General features: G+C 36.8%; 1 protein-coding gene across 1 annotated transcript in view; it reads right to left on the reverse strand.

Annotated features, from left to right (window-relative positions):
* LOC108519001 (copine-8-like) overlaps nucleotides 1-22200 on the reverse strand; it is a 262053-nt gene that overhangs the window by 219309 nt on the left and 20544 nt on the right. Inside the window, 2 exon segments of the mRNA XM_017857756.1 lie at nucleotides 9533-9579; nucleotides 11001-11041. Of these exon segments, the coding sequence (XP_017713245.1) occupies nucleotides 9533-9579; nucleotides 11001-11041 (88 nt within the window).

The raw sequence follows: 22200 nt of genomic DNA on the forward strand, positions 1-22200 counted from the left end.
TGAAAAATCATGGCATACAAAACTGACAGAAGAAGAAACTGAAATTGTAAGTAGACATGTATGTAACGAAGATATTGAATCTGATATTAAAACCTCCTATAATGAAATGTCCAGACTCGGAATGTTTTAGCAGCAAACTTTTTCAAACATTTAACTAAAATACAACACCAATTTTACTCATATTCCTGCAAAGAGAAAACAGAAATGCTTTCAAGCAGAAGTAATGAGGCTTGCCTAATCTTAACAACAAAAGCTACAAGTTTATGATAAAGAAGTAAATTTATAGATAAACATAATTTGTAACAGGCAAAAGTCTAACAAATAGTAGCAAGGCCTAGTAAGCAATATACTTAAAAGACCATACATCATTATTCAGTGGGAAACACTATGGAAATACGTGTTTTATGAAAATCAAGCATGTATTTCACCTTAATGGCAAAATAAAAATCATATACTCATCTGAATAAATGCAAACACATGAAAATTTTACCCATGGAATCAAGAACAAGAGTGCCTCCTGTCACCACTTTTATTAAACACTATACAAGAGGCCCTGTCAGTACAGTAAAGATAAATGTATGTATAAATTGACAAACAGATTCTAAAATTTCTGTTGAGCTGTATAAAGCTAAGAATATCCTAGAAACAGGGTTTGAGAACTATGGCCCATAGGCCAAATCTGGCCTGCTGCTGGTTTTCATAAGTTAAGTTTCACTGAAGCACAGCCCCATCATCATTCATTTACATACTGTCAATGGCTGCTTTCATGCTACAGTAGCTAGAGAGACTATAAGGCCCACCTAGCCTAAAATCTTTGCCCTGGCTCCTATTTACATTTGACCCTTTACAGAAAAATATTTGCCAGCCCCTGCCCTAGAAAATCTAAAGAAGAAAAAAAAAAAAACTACAAAGCTCACGCCGCCAGCACTAGTTATTAAAACAGCATGGTATTACACAACAGAATCCTCAACAAGGTCCTCCCATATACAGTTATTTGTGATAAAGGTGATGTAATTGTGCAGCGGAGAAAGGCGATCCCTTCAACACATGTTCCCGAGTCAATTCGACACTATATGGCATCAAAGTAAATTTCATCTCAAACCATATACAAAAATTAATCCTAGAGGAACCGTAGGTCTAAACATGAAAGGTGAAACAATAAAACTTCTAAAAGGTAACACTGGAAAATACCATCATGGCCTTCAGAGAATAAGATTTTCTTAAAAAGAACGAAAGCACAGATCATAAAGTATATGTTATGATTATAAAGGATCATATTGCTATGTTAGATTAAATTAAAATTATGAACTTTTGTTCATCAAAATACACTATTCAAAGAGTAGAATGCCACACTATACAAAGGGAGAAGATACTTGCAAGATACGCAAGCAACAAGGAATTCTTGTCCTGAAGATATAACTCCTGAGAATTAGTAAGAAAATAGGCAACACTTCTTACAATAGCCAAATGGCCATTAAGCCTACCTAAAGGTTCTGAACCATAGTAATCATCGACAAGTTAAAAAACAAAAACAGGATATCTTTACCCACTAATCAGAATGGAAATATTTTTAAAACTGGCAATAAAAAGCATTGGCAAAGATGTATGGCAATACAAGTGGCAGATGGAAAATTCTGGAAAACCATTTGGCAGTATCTACTGAAGATGAAAATATGCATTCCTCCTATGGCTCAGATAATTCACTCCTACATAAAATATTAAGAATATGTGAATGTTAAGACCCAAAAGATATGTACAAGAATGTTCTAAACAGATAATAATATTTAGTAACTGGGAACAAGCCAAAAATCTGTCCAAAGTAGAATGGATAAGTACATTGGGGCATACTCATAAAACAGAGAACCATGCAGCAACGGACATGAACAACCTCTTGCCACAGGCATGGATAGAGCTCACTGAAAGAAACAACATAATTAAGTATAAACTATATGATTCTATGTATATAAGGCTTAAAAATGGGCAAAACTATTCTATAGTGTTAGAAATCAGAATGGTAGTTCAATTTAGGAAGAGGGAAGGAACACAACAAAAATTCCTGAATTTCTAGGAATGTTCCCTTTCTTGATCTAGATGGTGGTTACATGGCTGTGTTTACTTCTAATTCATTGTGCTATATAATTTGTGCCGTTCATTTGGATGAGTTTTATTTTGATAAAAAGGTATATTAAAAGTGAGACAGAAAATAATTTAAGAGATCAAAACATTCTGGATTTGCTTTTTAGCTAACAATGAGAAAAGTTCTGTCTAAAGTGTGATTCTTGTTCAATTGAACACATGATATGCATAGAGCTAATAGAGTTCAACTAAGCTTTATAAACTACGGGTAACTTATATTAACCCACAATTTCTACTTATCTATATCCAGGAATATTTGTAATACTATTTTATGTTCTTTTCTGAACAGAAAGATTCCAATGCCAATCTGCAGATCTCTTTCTAAAACTGGTATTGCTGACATTGGAAATCCAAATGGATCAATATAGTATTTGTCTGTGTAACATACAACATATTTTTGCTGAAATATTAATGGCTACACATTTCATAAAATATATTGGCTTTACTAAGTTCTTTCAACTACATGTCACACAACTGTTTTTACAAGAACACAGTAAACGTCTTCCATTACAATCCCCTCAATCAATCACAGGAAGTCTTTATACATATTGGGAGACTCCTTCCAATATTCACTAAAGAAATATAATGCTGTAGATTGAATGCACAGCAGAATAGTGCAATTCAAATCTTTTCTAAAAGAGAGAAAACAAAACAAAATAAAAATATTCAGCTGCTCTGCAACATGCATTCAGTAGTGAAGAAAGTATCAGTAGCCATGCAGAACGGTTAATCAATTAGGAACAGTGATGGCCTAAAAATTTCAAAAGCTTCCTCTCTCCTGTATCAATAGTTTTATACGTTTCATAATAATATTTCTCTAAAACAAAAATGAAAGCATGTAATAAATACCCCTAAGCCTTAACAGATAAATAACATGTTGTCAATTGATGCAATAATTCAAATTCCAAAACATGTAGTTAAGCTTAGAATAAAGAGTAGAAGGCCAGGCACGGTGGCTCAAGCCTGTAATCCCAGCACTTTGGGAGGCCGAGACGGGCGGATCACGAGGTCAGGAGATCGAGACCATCCTGGCTAATACGGTGAAACCCTGTCTCTACTTAAAATACAAAAAACTAGCCGGGCGACGAGGCGGGCGCCTGTAGTCCCAGCTACTCGGGAGGCTGAGGCAGGAGAATGGCGTAAACCCGGGAGGCAGAGCTTGCAGTGAACTGAGATCCAGCCACTGCACTCCAGCCTGGGTGGCAGAGCAAGACTCCGTCCAAAAAAAAAAAAAAAAGAAAAGAAAAGAATAAAGAATAAAGAGTAGAAGAACAAGTCTTAGGCTTCCATAACTAGTAACCATGACACATACATGTTCTCACATTTAATATAAAAAAATGTGGCCTACATAGCAATTTATCTACAGGGATCCTTCCACCACATAAATTCTGAAACCATGACATTAAACTGTGTGTGCCTGTGTTAAGAAGCTAAATTTGGGTGTCTCTACATTTGGGTGTTCAATCAAATATTAATTGAACACCTAGGCTTAAGTAGGTAAACAAAGCCGCTGGGAAGCTCCAAATGGTGGAGAAACACACACCCACCCAAACAACACCCCCACGGCACTAAAAAACAGGCAGACCTCCCCTGTCATTCATTCTCCCAACACCGAGGTTATCCTGAAGAAGGACAGGAACTGCTGCTCAAGTGGGTCCCTGACCCCCTGAGGTAGCCTAACTGGGAGACATCCCCCAACTGAGGGCAGTCTGACACCCCACACCGTCACAGGGTGAGTACACCGCCCTGAGAGGAAGTTCCAAAGTAAGAATCGACAGGTTACACTCGCTGTTCAGCAATATTCTATCGTCTGCAACCTCTGCTGCTGATACCCAGGCAAACATTGGTCTGGAGTTGGACCGATCAAGACAATCTCCAACAACCTACAGCTGAGGGTCCTGACTATTAGAAGTGAAAACTATCAACAGGAAAACACCTACACCCAAAACCCCATCAAGTAACGTCAACATCATCAAAGACAAGAGACAGATAAAAACCACAAAGAGTTTGGGTAAGAATCAGGGCAGAAAAGCTGGAAAATTCAAAAAATAAGAGCGCATCTCCCCCTGCAAAGTGAAGCGCAGCTCATCACCAGCAATGGATCAAATCTGGTCAGAGAAATGACCTTTGATGGAGATGAGAGAAAGGGCTTCAGTCCATCAAAACTTCTCAGAGCTAAAGGAGAAATTATGTACCACAGCGAAAAGGAACTAAAAATCTTGAAAAAAGAGTGGAAGAATTGAATAGCTAGAAGAATTAATGCAAGAGAAAGGTCATAAATTGAAATGACAGAGATGAAAACATGTAACACGAGAAATACGTGACAATGCCACAAGCTTCAGATACACCGACTTGATCAACTGGAAGAAAGAGTAATCAGCGGATTGAGGATCAAATGAATGAAATAAGCCGAGAAGAGAAACCAAAAAAAAAAGAAGAAAAAGAAAGAACAAAGCCTGCAAGAAGTATGGGATTATAAAGACCAAATCTATGTCTGATTGGGTGCCTGAAAGTGAGGGGGAAAATGGAACCAAGTTGGAAAACACTCTTCTCAGGATACGTCATCGCAGGGAGAACTTCCCCAAACTAGTAGGCAGGCCAACATTATCAAATTCAGGAATACAGAAACCGCCACAAAGATACTCCTCCAGGAAGAGCAAGCTCAAGACCACATAATTGCCAAGATTCACCAAAGTGTGAAATGAAAGGGAAATAAATCTTAAGGGCAGCCAAGAGAAAGGTCGGGTTTTTTTTTTTTACCCACAAAGGGAAGCCCAATCAGACTAACAGCAGACCCTCTCCGGCCAGAAACTCCTAACAAGCCAGAATATGAGTGGGAGGCCCAATATTCAAACATTCTAAAAAAAGAATTTTTTTTGTTGTTGTTTTTTAAGAGTATTGCTCTGTCACCCAGGCTGGAGTGCAATGGCGGGATCTCGGCTCACTGCAACCTTCGCCTACTAGGTTCAAGCAATTCTGCCTCAGCCTGCTGAGTAGCTGGAATTACAGGCACCCGCCACCATACCATGCTAATTTTTGTATTTTTAGTAGAGATAGGGTTTTACCATGTTGGCCAGGCTGGTCTCTAACTCCTGACCTCAGGTGACCTGCCCACCTCAGCCTCCCAAAGTGCTGGGATTACAGGCCTGAGCCACTGCACCTGGCCCTCAACACCTTTTAAGAACAAAGAAAGGTCGGTCGCGGTAGCTCACGCCTGTAATCCCAGCACTTTGGGAGGCCGAGGCGGGAGGATTATGAGGTCAGGAGATCGAGACCATCCTGGCTAACACGATGAAACTCCGTCTCTACTAAAAAATAGAAAAAAATAGCCGGGCGTAGTGGTGGGCGCTTGTATTCCCATCTACTTGGGAGCCTGAGGCAGGCGAATGGCGTGAACCTGGGAGGCAGAGCTTGCAATGAGCAGAGATCGCGCCACTGCACTCCAGCCTGGGGGACAGAGTGAGATTCCGTCAAAAAAAAATAAAAATAAAAATAAAAAAAAGAACAAAGAAAGCCATATTTTAAATGCTGTGCAGGAGGTTTCACCTTTGGAAGCACAAAGCTAAACAGTGAAGCTAAGACATATAAGAGAGTAAGTTTGCAAAAAAGTTATTGATGTTTGTTGAATAGTATAGTGTGTGTGTGTGTGTGTGCGCGTGTGTGTGTTTGTGAGAGACAGAGAAACTCCTAAACAAGTATTATTCAGTATGGAGATGAATAAATGTTAAAATAGCTCAGTGTCAATGGAATGGAGCAGAGCGGAGACAAAGTCAAACTGTAGTAATCAGCATTTGAAAGTAGACTTGTTTGCCTCCACGCTATAATCACTGTAGTTCATAAACAACTTCAGCTTGCCTTTAATCACATACTAACTTAGGGAACCTGGAACAAATTCTATAATTTTAAATGTTTAAAAGTAATTCACAAAATGAATTGGCTATGGATAACTAAAATCCAACTTCAAGAAATTAGTTGGAACATTTTCCCAACTCTGAGTAAAGTGGCCATTCTTAGAGATGCTACTTTTTTATTTCCATTTGCCACTAGGTTTCCATATTTTCGTAATTCATGGTGCTTAAACATCATTTCTAGCTCTGAAATTACTATACACTAAAAATAATTTTAGTTTTACATCCATTACTTCAAGAGTTTTTCATAATTCACAGTCATTGGATAGAATTTATCAACAATATAGTGGTAATTATAATCATGTTAGAGATAATTTTTAAACTGCAAATTTGAACTAAAGATTAATTTTAAATGTTTATATTTCTTTATTTGGAGCATTTGTTTCAACACATTTTCAAGCTTTATTTTTTCACTTATTCCCCTTATTATCTAAAAGTGATTCATCTCAGAACGTAAATTCATATGGCTTGTTATACATACTTTTCCAAAATATACCTGAATTTAAATATAACCACTATATTATTGAGATAATGCTGATACCTCCATCAATAAATTGATTTTACAGATGTACCAAAATTGCTGAGAAAACTCTCAGAGACTCCGTCTCATAAAGAGAAAAAAAAAAAAGGATGAGTTCATGTCCTTTGCAGGTACATGGATGAAACTGGAAACCATCATTCTCAGCAAACTAACACAGGAACAGAAAACTAAACACCACATGGTCTCCCTCATAAGTAAGAGCTGATCAACGAGAACACATGGACACAGGGAGGGGAACATCACACACCGGGGCCTGTCGGTGGGTGGGGGGCTAGGGGAGAAATAGCATTAGGAGAAATACCTAATGTAGATGACGGGTTGATGAGTGCAGCAAACCACCATGACACATGTATACCTATGTAACAAACCTGCACATTCTGTATATATACCCCATAACTTTAAGTATAATAAAATAAATAAATAAATAAATAAAATAAAAGTTTAAATAATTTAAAAGTTAAAAAAAAAGGAAATTCCTACTTTGTCCTTTACAACTGGGTAACTTTGGTCTAGTCATTTAACCTTTCTGTGTTTCATTTTTCTCGTGAAACATAAGGATTATAACATAACCTACCTCTTAAAGTTGCTGTGAAAACTAAATTAGTCAATATTTATAAAGGGCTTGGAACATTAGCTAGCCATCATTATTATAAAAGTTGTAAATTAAGTAAGAAATTTATATTTCATTGCTTAGGCAATAGGAAAGCATGAGAAATTTTTTAAGGAAGGGAGATTTTGAGCTGAGGCTGCCCTTAAACTAATTGACCAATACCACTTGGTCAACACCCACTTAATTAACTCCCAGAACCCTGGTTTAGGTCCAAAATTGTTTGTTGTCCTTCTTCAAACTCTCTTTATCCAATAAAGTTTGCAGTTACCTCATTATTAGGCATTTGCATTGGCCCAGATGTCTGGTACTATAACTTAGGCATCCTTATCCTGGTAACTTTTTGGTGCCTGAAGCAAAGTCATTTTGTGGACACCCTGGTCAATGCTCAGTCCCATCTAGCCTGGCATCTATGGTCAATAAGCAGTTCCACTGTATTGTTTCAGGCCTTTGAGAAAGGGAACTCCGAAGAGAATGACAAGACAGCATGTCTTTCAGGAAGATAATCAAAGAAATGATTAGACAGATGAACATGGAAAAAAGGGGGCATATACTAAGGTAGGAGAATTGTTGCAACACGGATGACAAAAGAGAAAAGGAGTCTGAATAAAAAGGGTGGCTTATCCAAGCGTGGATTTTTCTTTTTTATGAAAGAGAATTCACAGCACTGGATGACATTAAGTGATGAAGATGTGGGAGAGAAACTCAGGATAACTACAAAAATTGCAGTTTCATATTTTGGCTAGCAGTTTTAGCTATATTTGAAGCAAAGAAGAAACAGACACAGGGTAAAGATGATGAGTTTACATTTGATAGAGAGTTTGAGGTAAATATTGAACTAAATAGAAATGTGCTGGGCACAGTGGCTCACACCTGTAATCCCAGCACTTTGGGAGGCCGAGGCAGGTGGATCACCTGAGCTCGGGAGTTTGAGACCAGCCTGACTAACATGGAGAAACCCCGTCTCTACTAAAAATACAAAATTAGCCGGGCGTGGTGGCCGCATGCCTGTAATCCCAGCCACTCCGGAGGCTGAGGCAGGAGAATCGCTTGAACCTGGGAGGCAGAAGTTGCAGTGAGCCAAGATCGTGCCATTGCACTCCAGCCTGAGCAACAAGAGCAAAATTCCTCCTCAAAAAAAAAAAAAAAAAAAATGTGCAGAAGCAGTTAGATACAATAAACGTGTATCTGTTTATGGACTACTGACCACCAGCCCATTATCAGTAGAAACAAGTTTTAAATTATTTTCCCCAGATTTTAAGAATAAATTAAATGATTTATTCTTGCTCTCTACCCAAAATTGAGGCACAGTGGTAAAATGACTGGCAAATGCACTCTGTGGCACAAATAGCACAAACCTCACTAGGGAAATCTAGCCAGAACTGTAACCTCCTTAAAACAATGCACTAACTTCCTGAGATAACTGGCAACTATAGGCAGATGGAAATGCCTTTTATTTAATATGCCCTCCACCTTCCAATGATCAACTACCCATTTGAATGTGGAGACACTCTAGAACATAAATTAACAATTCTGTCTCTTCACTTTTGATTCATTAAACAACATACATTTGTATTAAGAAGCTGAATTTCTACTTTATTTTTAAATATGTTGCAAAAAGTAGGCAATATTTGGTATTAAGCAGCACAATTAAGATCTTTTTTTTTCTTTTTCTTTTTCTTTTTTTGAGATGAGTCTCGCTTTGTCGCCCAGGCTGAAGTGCAGTGGCACGATCTCTACTCACTGCAAGCTCCGCCTCCTGGGTTCAGGCCATTCTCCTGCCTCAGCCTCCCAAGTAGCTGGACTACAGGCGCCAGTCACCACGCTCAGCTAATTTTTCATTTTTTTTTTTTTTTCAGTAGAGACGGGGTTTCACTGTGTTAGCCAGGATGGTCTTGATCTCCTGACCTCGTGATCCGCCAGTCTCAGCCTCCCAAAGGGCTGGGATTACAGGCGTGAGCCACCGTGCCCGGCCAATTAAAATCTTTTAAGGTGGCATTTTATAAATATCAGCAGTTGATCTCTAAAAATAAGACCTAACCCACAAACTTAAATTTTGTAAGAAATCATGTCAAGTTGATGACAACGCATTAAATTTATGTTTGGATAAAGGAAGTAGAAGTTTCAGGCCTACAATATTCCACAAGAAGGTCGTAAGTCAGCTAAACAATCACTGTTTATTAAAAACAAAACACAAAGGTAACTTCCCTAAGATAAAAACAATTCAATCTTTGGGTTGAAAAGGACTTACAATGAAAAACAGGAAGTATCATCTTGATCAAGTTATAACTTACTATATCTTCAAGTCCAGTGACTCTTTTTTTAAAGTTTTAAACTTACCTCTCTCCATTCTTTATTTCCAACTCCTTGTACATATAAGACACAAACTACAAAAGCCGAAAAAATCACACATATAAATGTCTTTTATGAAAATAATGTGAATGTATACAATTATCTTCAGCTATTCAAAAGCTACATCAAAAAATAAAAGCCTTATATTCCTAGTCGCTTACCCTTGCAAAAAAAAAAAAAAAAAAGATCATCAAGTGAATAAAAATTAATTTAACCTAAACAGAAACAAACGATTATGCCAGATCTTTGAGAACTTAGTATGTACTGAGCTTGGCACATAAAATAATACTTGCTAAAGTCTTCATAGATAAATTTTAAAACCATAATTTAAACAATTTGAAATATTTCATTATGTTGTGAAACACAAATCAAGTTATTCCTAAGATATTTACGGTGTTCAAAGGTATAATAGGAAGGAAAACTTGGGGGCAAGTCACGCTCTACATTTAATATTTTAACTTCCTCCCTCAATATTTGTAAATAGGTAAGAAATCCTGTCAACCAAGAAAGGAATTCCCAAAAGGGAGAATAAGGGCTTTGAGTAAAGGTTAAGGGATACAAAGTGTTCCAACCACTTGTCAAATGAGCCCTAGGGATTTTTAATACCCCAATTGCAATGCCTTTTTCCCAATGACTACCTCAAGAATTCTGGTAACTGACAAAAACCTTTCCTCTGTAATTCAACCATATTTGTTCACACATTTGTAGAGACAGAGAACTGTTGTATATTCATTTCTAAATATTACAAGATTCGGAAACACATTGATTTATACAGTTCATTCTGCTGTTTTCTAATTCAAACTACCCTTCTCACTTTCCAAGTTATCTCTAATTTTCAGTACCTCTAATTAGTAATCAAACACTTTGGTTCATATCAGATGTTACATATTTCACTTGGTTGTAAATTTTATATATCACTTTTATTTTATTTTTCTTTTCTTTTTTTTTCCCAAGAGATGGTGGGGGCGGGGGCGGGTCTCACTATGTAGCCTAGGCTGGTCTGGAGCTCCTGGGCTCAGGCAGTCCTCCTGCTTCAGCTTCCCAAAGGGCTGGGATTATAGGCATGAACCACCTTGCCCAACCACCACTTTTATTTAAAAAAAAGAAAGAAAGAAAAGTATTACTCCATGACTAAAAATAACTTTAAATTATGGTCCATTTGGTTTTCTTTCAAATATAATAATTTCTACCAAATGGCCATAGCATGAGGTTTTAATTTCAAAGTGAACTATCCCACATTGGAGTCATTTGTATTCTCATTTTATTCTCAAAGTGCTCAGCAAGTCCCTCTTTACCCATAGTACCACCCGGGGTTGGCTGATGAGTGTGTAGAGCCTGGGACCACTCCCCTGCTGCTTTCTACGCTTTAAAACAAACCTTTAAACAAGAACTATGAGTTTCATACAACTTTTGCAAAATCAAATGATTTTTCAAAAGGCAAGCAATAAATACTTACTTGGATCAGATTTAGAAAATGTGTCTCTGTCAAGAAGATTTCTGTTGAATAAAACAGAAAATGTTAGCTGTATATAAAAGGAAAATATTTATATTTATATAAACACATTAAAATGTATACGTACATAATTGTGTGTATATATAAACATACACATACACATATATATGACTAAGTAAACATGTCCTAAGGGTCTGCTTGTATTTATTCAGACTGAACATTACTGGATTCCGAAAATAAAAGAAAGTTTTTCTTTTCTCAGACTTGCATTCCAGTTAACCAATAACATGACTCCTTACATCCTAAGATTAAAATCTCTTTGAGAGAACTAATTGCTTTAGGTTTCCATTTAATCCTTCATTAAGAATATAAAGGAGTTCGGCCAAGCGCAGTGGCTCATGTCTGTAATCCCAGCACTTTGGGAGGCCGAGGCGGGCGGATCACAAGGTCAGGAGATCGAGACCACAGTGAAACCCCGTCTCTACTAAAAATACAAAAAATTAGCTGGGCGCGGTGGTGGCGCCTGTAGTCCCAGCTACTCGGGAGGCTGACGCAGGAGAATGGCGTGAACCCTGGAGGCGGAGCTTGCAGTGAGCCAAGATTGCGCCACTGCACTCCAGCCTGAGCGGCAGAGCGAGACTCCGTCTCAAAAAAAAAAAAAAAAAAGAATATAAAGGTGTTCAACAAATGCTTCCTGAATTGAATTGTGAGTTGCTATTAATGCAAAATTGTTTGCAGTTCAGAGCACATGATCATATTAATCCATAAAATTAGAATGCAATTGTGAAGCAGCATCTATTGACATTTGTGTTACATCAACTCTGATGAGTTTTATGTTGCTATTACAGCTTGGGAATTTAAGATGAACATACAGACCTTGCCTGAAGACTCTTCAGTAAACATTAAAAACATACACAAGGCCATTATTAGCAATTTTTTTTCCAGATATTTCTAAAACAGAATAACAATGGAAAATCAAAAATTAGGAAAGCCTGGATTCCTCTGATACCAGTGTACTGCCACCCTCAGTGGTAGTAATGCAGTCCTATACTTTATGCTGATAACAATAACCCTGAGTACTCATTAAAAAGTTAAATCCGGTAAGCTCTGATCCACAAGGTAGAAAATTATTAGAAAATTTCCATCTAAAATTAGTTTTGTAAAATTATGATTTAAAGCTATATGCTTTTCTGAAAAACTTGATGACTTAAGGGTTCTAAAAGTTCAAATTTGTGTTTAATAATCATCTTCCATTAATTGGTAATAATTCGGAATAGCTAAATCGCATTCCTATTTGTAATACTTATAATAAAATCAGGTGTTCAAGCTGTCTTATTTTCCACCAGGACTACTATTCAAGTGCATTTATTTGTACTGCCCTTGGTATTTAAAAAGTCCCTTTTTCATATGAATCTGGCATCCTTTCTTATTTCAGGTTCTCGAAAGTGATTGCCTCCATTGAATCACTATGCACTGAAAAAATAAAAACATATTCAACGAAACAATGCAGCACAGACAATGAAATGAGATCATGTCTTCAAATATTCCTAGAAAGGAGAAACATCAGACATATTCACATTTGGAATTAAATCAGACTCGAAGACCACTCGTCAGTAATCATATTAAATTAATCCTTTCTGTCCCCTGAGCAGACACCATGACTCCAGCAATGGTTAGCAAACAGTAAATTAAAACATTTCCATTTGAGAAATTACTGTGATATTATATTTATTATACAAAGGTAGTTCTTAAGTGGGAATTCTCCCAATCCTTCCTGTGACTCAAGCTTTTGCTCATTAGGTATCCTAGGAAAATGTTATGCTGTTTCTTTTGGAATTCACAAAAAAACAGAGATGACACTGCAAAATATTGTGATGTGGCTGCGACTCAAAAACTATGCTATATACGTATTTAACAGAAAATAATGTAGTTTCAATGCCTTACTTATGTAAAAAAAAAAAAAAAAAAACTACATGTTTTAACCACAAATATAAAATAAAGGATTTCTATCAATAATATAACAGATTACTATTCTCTTTTGAGATGAAGTTTCGCTCTTGTTACCCAGGCTGGAGTGCAATGGTGCGATCTCTGTTCATTGCAACCTCTGCCTCCCGGGTTCAAGCGATTCTCCTGCCTCAGCCTCCCGAGTGGCTGGGATTACAGGCATGCACCACCACACCCAGCTAATTTTGTATTTTTAGTAGAGACAGGGTTTCTCCATGTTGGTCAGGCTGGTGTTGAACTACCGACCTCAGGTGATCCGCCCACCTCTGCCTCCCCAAGTGCTGGGATTACAGGCGTGAGCCACCGCGCCCTGCTGAGATTAGTATTCTTAATCACAAACTTTGTCACTTTGTTTCACTCAGCCATTGTGATCCATAACACATAATGGTAACATCAAAAATAAAACAAGCCAACAAAAAACGCTTTGTGTAATGAGAAGTAAAAATTTATAAATCTTCATAACATAATCTGAAATTTGCAATTTAACTTTCCAATTATATTTGGTAATAATTTTACATGTACTTTGGTCATATGAATATAATAGACTATCTCTGACAGATTGAATTCCCAAAAGACTACTTTACTCAAGCATATATGATTGCAAAGCTGGAAAAGGCAAATATTCTTAGTGATATATACACTGCAAAAAACCAATGATTGTTAAAATCCATCATTCAGTTTGGATTTATTTTAGGAATAAGAATTTTATCTTCCCAAGATCCTATTAGAAACAAATCCTATTCACATTAAGTAAAACAAGATAGGTATTATTGTAAAGGCCATTTCATAAATTCAGAAACTAAGCTGGGGCTCAGACAAAGTGAGCAAATGAGTCAGTGTACACAGCCCAGTACAGAATAATCTAACGGTAGCAACCATTCGGAATCTGATGCTTCTGTTCTTTACAAAATACCTCAGTTTCTGGAGAAGTCCAGAAGACTTCTTATTTTCTATGAATACTGGAAATGTCAAAGGTCTCCAATTTTACCTACCACAAGAATATAAAGGAAAATAAATTCTTGTTCATAGACTAATATAAAGAGAGATGCTGCTTATAGAATGAGGAGAGAAAACCAGAATGAGAGACCAAACCCACCGTACTTTCCATAGAAAAAAATATTTGTTTTATATATATTGCACTTTTAAAAATAAACATACACACAATCCTCCATGACCAGATTTTATATGAAAAGGCTACTCTTCCCTCCATGGACTTTTCATCTGCTTGAGCTAGGATGCCTGTAACTTTGTTCCTACCATTTTATAACATGATGTTGAACATCAACACTAGGTTAAAAATCCTGAACGTGTCTTTCTACTCTGCAAATCTAGATGTAGCTAATACAAAATAACAAATTCTTCAAAAGAAATTTTGGAAAAATACAGTGTACGAGTTAGAAAAATTATTTGATGAAACACCTAATCAAAATTATAACCTATAAATTGCCTGAGTCATTCTAGTATCCACTCATCCTCAAATTTCATTAAAATTCCTAGCCTATGAGCTTAAAGGGGGATAACTGAAATAGCATAACTAAAGCCGAGGCCCAACCAATTTAACTCTAACCTATAGGAAGAAATACTGTCAGAGGTGTTCAAACCACAGCAACTCCATCTTGAATAGGGGCTGGGTAAAATAAGGATGAGACCTACTAGGCTGCATTCCCAGGAGGTTAAGGCATCCTTAGTTACAGTATAAGGAGACTGACACAAGATGCAGGTCATAAAGACCCTTCTGATAAAACAGGTTGCAGTAAAGAAGCTGGCCCAAACCCACCAAAACCAACATGGCAATGAGAGTGACCTCTGCTCTTCCTCACTGCTACACTCCCACCAGGGCCGTAACAGTTTACAAATGCCATGGCAACATCAGGAAGTACCCTATATGTTCTAAAAAGGGGAGGCATGAATAATCCACCCTTGTGGATATAATCAAGAAATAACCATAAAAATGGGCAACCAGCAGCCCTCGACACTCCTCTGCCTATGGAGTAGCCATTCTTTTGTTCCTTTACTTTCTTAATAAACTTGCTTTCACTTTATTGACTCACCTCGAATTCTTTCTTGGGCAAAATCCAAGAACCCTTTCTTGGGATCTGGATTGGGACACCTTTCTAGTACATCACTGGGTTAACTGGAGAGATATATTTTGCATGAAATGTAAAATTAAAAAGTAGATAAGCAAGAATTTAGCAACACCTTTCCAAAACCATCCAAGAGAAAGAATTCCCTGACTCCTCAGCCTTCCTAGTCAATTCTCATGCATATTCATCCTTGAGAACAGGCTACCTTCCCCTAAAGACAATAGTCAGTTAGCTCATCTGATAACCTAGCCCGCTCTGATTTTATGCTCAACAAGCCATCTTCCAAATTTAAGACAGTTTCCCATGTAGCAGTTACTGAGTAGCCAACATGAATATCACAGTTGTCTTTACTGTTGTGGTTTTTATTGTCAACTGGCATTCTGAGACTCATACTGAGCAGCCAGCTAGCCTCTTAAAATTGTATCTCACGCTTACCTTTCTCAAACTGGGAAGTAGCAATTCTCTTTCAACTTCAAAGCAAATCTGCAAGTATTTTTCAAGCAAATAATCTACGGGCAAGACCTAACTAAGCACTATCAAAAATAATACAATCTGTATTAAAGGGTTATTTCAAGAAGCCTGAATTTTACTTACAGAAATAACTAAACAACAATATAGGATGGTATATAAAATCGCAGTTTATTATAGGGAGAAAACACTATTTATAGGTGTCAAATTAAACAGTGTCAAATTGATTCAGCTATGACAACAACAACAAAAGCCAGATACAGTAATTAGCTCTTATTCCAACTATTTTTCAAATAATTGATAATCACATATATAATGTAAGTGATCTAAATAAATATATATCCTGAAATAAGTACCTTATTGAGACACCCAGGTGGGAGGGGGTCCCTGGTAAAATTGCAACCAGCCGGTGCACTGGGAATGCACATTGCTGTGGAGTCATAGTTTGCCCCTTTGCATCAGGGAGGAGCCTGGCCACTCCTCTTCCTGTGTGGAACCTGAGATTCAAATTGCCAGACAGGAAGCACCCCAGCAGGGACTCTGGCTTTACAGAGAGTCTCTGTTTCCCCCTTTTTATTCCCTTTTGCCAAATACGTCCCCATTTTCTCCCTCCTCGAATTGTCTGTGAGCCTAAATTTTCATGACTGTGGGACAAGGACCCTGTCTTTAGCCAAACTAAGGAAAAAATCCTGCAATATTATTTTTAAAAAGCTAAGTATTTTTTCTATTATATTTATATGTATTAAGGATTTAATAGTAGAAAATAAAAACTTTGAATTCTTCATATGTAAAATGAGCATAACATGATGTATTTAAAGTAAAAAATGACTCGTGAGTTAATCCTAAAGTTGCAGGCATGCTACTCACTCTTTCCTGCTCAGCAGATAAAATCACCTAATAAATATTCATATTAAAAAATCCTTTAAAAGGGGAATATCATTATCCTTCCACAGATGAAATTTGAAAAAGAAAACCTACTTGATATATATATATGAATTTTAAAGTTAACAGTTTCAGAGTAAAGGCAATTTTGCTATTTGTGACTTGCAATTTTGCTATTTGTGACTTTTTTAAAGTTCTAATTTAATTTTAAAAAAAAAAATACAAGATACTTGTTTTAGGGGTTAAGTCCTCAACTTGGAAACATAAAATTAATTCCAGACAGCACTGTGACCAACAGACGTGAAACAACACATTAAAAAATCTACTGCTGTACCTTCAGTGCAATTTTTCTATTTAATTTTCAACAGGAATTGAAATATAGTTTGTAAATAGAGCCCAACAAAAAAAAATATTTAATTTTCTATAGGGACAAAAATACAGTTCATAAGTAGAGCCAAACAATGCTTTATCATTTTGCAAACACTGTCCAGAATAAATTTTCCACATGTGGACAGAGACCAATATCTCTGAATCATAGCATCCCCTGCAAATTGCCCTGTGTCAATAAGCAGAATGATTCTGGTTTTAATTAAAATTTTGTAAATTATTAAGGGCCTTTTATTTATCTATTTTTCAGTGTAGTCTCTAGACCACTGATAGCCTGCAAAGTCTTAACCAAATATTGCTTAGGCAGCTACAGAAACTAGCACAAGCTTGCACATAAGTGAGGCCTGTTGAATGAAAGAAGAGTTTTAGTCCCCAATCTAAAGCATCATCTTTTTTCACTTTAGGTAAGGTTAGGTGTTTTATTATAGAAAGCAGAGTAGAAGGGGAATCTAGCATTTGGGGCCTTTGCCCTAATACGTAATCCACTAACTGAAAATCCCTGAGAGTGACAGCATCACTGGAATTATAAGCAAGCCCCATGTCACTGAACCATGCCCACGGCCTTTATTTAGGGCATTATGTTATCTTATGGACCGGAATTAGAAAGTTATTTGTATGTATATGCATTTTTTAATGTACACATACACAAAATGGTTTTCAGAAATTTTGTTTTATGAAGACAAGGAAATCAAAACTGATTTTGAGCAACTGAAAGCAAGTTTACTCAATTTTGGAAGAGATTTGAATGTAATGTTTAATTCTGATTCATTCATTCATTCTTTTATTCACTGAATAAACAATACGCTGAGAAATTTAACATATATATTTCAGGAAAAAATATATTTCCCAAAACTACAATTTCTATAACAAGAGGAGCCAAACTGTGTACAGGCAAAAGGAAAGGTTTAGAAATGAAAAAAAAAAAAAAAAAAGTCCGGGCAGGGTGGCTTACACCTGTAATCCCAGCACTTTGGGAGGCCGAGATGGGTGGATCACGAGGTCAGGAGATTGAGACTATCCTGGCTAACACGGTGAAACCCCGTCTCTACTGAAAATACAAAAAGTTAGCCGGGCGAGGTGCCAGGCGCCTGTAGTCCCAGCGACTCGGGAGGCTGAGGCAGGAGAATGGCGTGAACCCGGGCGGCGGAGGTTGCAGGGAGCCGAGATCGCGCCACTGCACTCCAGCCTGGGCGACAGAGCCAGACTCCCTCTCAAAAAAAAAAAGAAAATAAAAAAAAAAGAAATATTTTAAAACCAAAACTTATTAAAAAGCCAAAGTCAGCTAGAATCTAAGATACCAAGTAATTCTGACGGATAGGGTCACTGGAAAGTACTTAACAAGATTATTTGGCTTTCAAGAAAGTAAGAATAGACTTTCAGATTTGAAGCTGCACAAATAGACTAAAAATTTCAGTTCAACAGCTTCCTCTGGTAGCCTGAATATACAGCAAGAACTTTATCATAAATGACAGATATTACCCAACAGACACTAGGGATAAAAGAAACTTTAAGTTATTTTTCAGTTTCTGCTGAAATTGGTTGTTCAAAGTACTTATTACTACTGTTAAGCTAAAAAGACCAGTTATAAAATTACAGTTTCAACCTTTGCATGGGTGAATTTGGGTTAGACACTAACAGAAATTTGAGGGAAGGAGAATTAACAGTATAATTATATTCCTTCTGAGGCATTCAACTGTGATTGATATCCTTGGAAATTACTTAAAAAGAAACCTATGCTTTGTCAGAACTTGACACGTCAGAGCTCTGGTTAGCCTGAGATAAATACAAGAACCTACAGGTTTGAAGTAATGAAGGGTTAACTCAGGGTAATGCAAACTTTCAGAAAAAGATACAGAATGCAACTCCTGATTTCAGCTGGAAAAGGGAAACATGTTTATGCTTTAAACACTCTTTTAAAAAAGGAGGCTGAGAGCAGGATATGGGTCTTCTTAAAAATCTAAATCTCAGGTACAAAACTAAATTCATTATCTTTTCCCCAATCTTATGGCTTCTGTATTTTCTGTCCTAGTAAATGACAACTGTGAAAGAAAAATAATGGACACGCAAACATATCAAGTCCAAATCCCTGGAACCTGTAAATGTGACCTTACTTGGAAGAGGTCTCTGCAGATGTGATTAAACTATAAATCCTGAGATGAGTAAATTACCCTGGATTCTCTGGAAGGGCCATAAATTCAATCACATATACCATATATAAGAGGAAGGCAGAGGGAGATTTGACATTTACAGAAGAGACAAGACAGTGACAGCACAGAGAGAGTTGCAGATTTTGGCCTTGAAGACAAGAGTGATGCAGTCACAAGCCAAAGCATGCTAGCAGCAACCACCAGGAGCTGGAAAAGGCAAAGAATGGATTGTCCACTAGAGCATCCGGAGGGACATCAGCCCTACCAACACCTTGATTTCAGCCCGGCAATACTGATTAAGGATTTCTGGCCTCCAGACCTGTGAGAAGATAAATCTCTGTTCTTTTAAGCCAACAAAGTTGTGGCAATTTATTACAACAGCCACAGGAAACTAATACAGCCAGCAACACTGTCCAACCTCTTCTCCTCCAAGCAAGACGCCTCAGTAACAGGTCATCTTGTCCCCCATATCCCAGTTTATTCACCAAGATGCCTCCAGGAGAAAACTCTCTATTGTAAATACTTGAGCAAATGCCTCACTTGCAAAAAACCCATTCCCTCCAGAAATTCCAAACTCCGTAACATTGTACTGAACACCTGCCGCATTCTGACCCCCGGCTATGTCTCCAGCTGCACCTCTATCCATATTATTTCTTACAGTCTTTGCTTCCAGACACCAGATTCTTTGCAGTCCCTCAAATGAATCCTGCCTCACACTTCTCTACATTTACATTTTACCCAGAGCATTCTCTTTCCCAAAATTTCCACACCAACCCCTTTCCTACGAGGAAATGAGAATTCCTCTTTCAGCCTCTCTCCATGGCTCTGTCCTAGCATGTAGCACTGATTATTTCCCCAGGTGCCCCATCATACTCCACACGAATCTATATCACAAACTGCACAGCTACTATTTATTTACTAAGTGCCAGGCGCTGAGCTGGGCATTTAAATAAATCATTTCACTTAACCCTCACCATAATCCTACCAAGCAGCAATTATTAGCAGGATCAATTTTCCAAATAAGTTAATCAAATGCAGAGAGGTTAAATAAAGTGGCCAAAGTCACAGAAAAGGCAAATACTTGGAGGCTCTTTTGCAAATCTTCTATTGATTTCTTAATTTGATTTTGATTTTTGATGTCTGTATTTGTTACACTATTCATCTATATCATTGAGAACAAAATGAAATGAGCTGCAAATAATTGCAAATAATTAATAATTAATAATTTAGCATCATTTCGTAGGCTCTACAGAGAAAGATATAAAGTAAAAATTAGGCAGTATTGGAAAGACAAAAATTAAATTACCTTTACTTGCAGAGGACTTAATTTTGTACACAAAAAAAGCAAGAGAATTAACAAAAGCTTTTTAAATTAGTAAGATAATTCAGTAGAGTGATTGGGAGCTTGATGAATACATAATAGTCAATAATTTTCTTGGGTATCAACTGTTAATAATCATTCTATCCAAGTAGGCTGTTTAGTAGTTACATGTTGCCTTCAATAGCTGAAGTATGTGAGCTATGCAGCTCTCACTGTAACCTCACTCCAAAATAGCATGTTACCAAGAAAGCAAGTCTCAGGCCAAATTGTGCCAAAGTGACAAATATTCATTACCAAGAAGAACTCAAAACAGTCACACAATGTACTCCATCAGTTTAATCAACTTCCAGCTCTCTGTCCTTTCAGACACTCTAAATAGCACCTTCAGGCAGATGTGACAATATTCTGTTGACAATATCTAACTTTCTGATCAGATAAGCGTAGAGAATTCTCTAAACATTTATACCCATTACCTAAGGCGTTCCTAGGCCTACTGCACCACTCTAAAGGGCATAACCCCGAGTCACTAGGCACGTATCTCCTGCTCACATGTGCAATATGTCTAGCTATTCCACATATCTTTTTTATAACAGCTTTATTCAGATATAAATGACATACTATAAAATTTGCCCTTTTAAAGTGTACAATGCAGTGGTCGATAGTATATTCAGAGTTGTGCAACTATTACCACTATCTAATTTCAGAACATTTTCCTCTCTCCTCCCACCAAAAACACCCTGAACCCATCAAAAATCGCACCCTATTCGACTTCCCCCAGCCTCTGGTAACCACTCATCTTTCTGTCTCCATGTATTTGCCTATTCAGAGCATTTCATGTAAATAGAATCATGATCATATACAATATGTGCTCTTTTTGTGACCAGCTTCTTTCAATTACACGATGTTTTGAAGATTCAGTCACGTTGTAGTATGTGTCAGTACTTCATTCTGTTTTATTGCCAAATCATATTCTATTGTAGGGATATACCACTTTGGTTCATCAATTCTTAGATATTTGGGTTGTTTCTATTTTTGGCTATTATCAATAATACTGCAATGAAGACTTGAACAAGTTTTTATACAGACATATGGCTTCATTTCTCTGGGGTATATACCTAACAGAATTGCTGGGTCCTAATGGTAACACTATTCTTAAAATCTGAAAAAAAACTGCCAAACTATTTACCAAAGTGACTGCATTGCATTACATTCCTACTAGCAATATATAATTGTTCCAATTTCTCCACATCCTCTCCAGTGTTATTGTCAGTCTTTTTTTTTTATAACTGTAGTGGTATGAAGTAGTCCGTCCACATACCTGATCACCATATGTTTTATCAGTTTGTTTTTTTTTAAGTCTAACATCCATAGTAATTACAGAACACTCTGGTGTTGATAAAGGGTAAAGATAGTATAACAGTTAGGAGTAGCCACTTCCAGAGCATGAGCTACTGATTAAACTTCCAATGCTAACTCACCACACCCAAAGTATATAGAACTGATTAAGATCCTTGAGATTTAACTCTACAATCTAACACACACATCGACATGACACTCTCTGCTGAAATATTTTAAAGTAAAACAGAACAGATATCATCAACCAGAATCAATGAAAAAAAATGAAGAAAATGTAACATACTATTTTAAAATTTTGGCATAAAGGATACTTTCTAAGCTTTATACAAAGCCTAGAGAAAAAATTAATTTATATGATAATGAATGTATTTTAAACTTATATACAGAAAATGATATAATAAACTCAAAATACAATATTTGTTACATATATCATATATAAGAATGTTAAGGCTATAAATACACAAAGCATTCTCTAAATTAATGAGAAAAAAGTATAAGCACCCCAAAAGAAAAATGACTTCAAGAAGTGATTTGGCATTTTATAAGAGGAA

The sequence above is a fragment of the Rhinopithecus bieti genome, unplaced genomic scaffold (assembly GCF_001698545.2).
Source record: "Rhinopithecus bieti isolate Rb0 unplaced genomic scaffold, ASM169854v2 scaffold_2721, whole genome shotgun sequence".
NCBI lineage: Eukaryota > Metazoa > Chordata > Mammalia > Primates > Cercopithecidae > Rhinopithecus > Rhinopithecus bieti.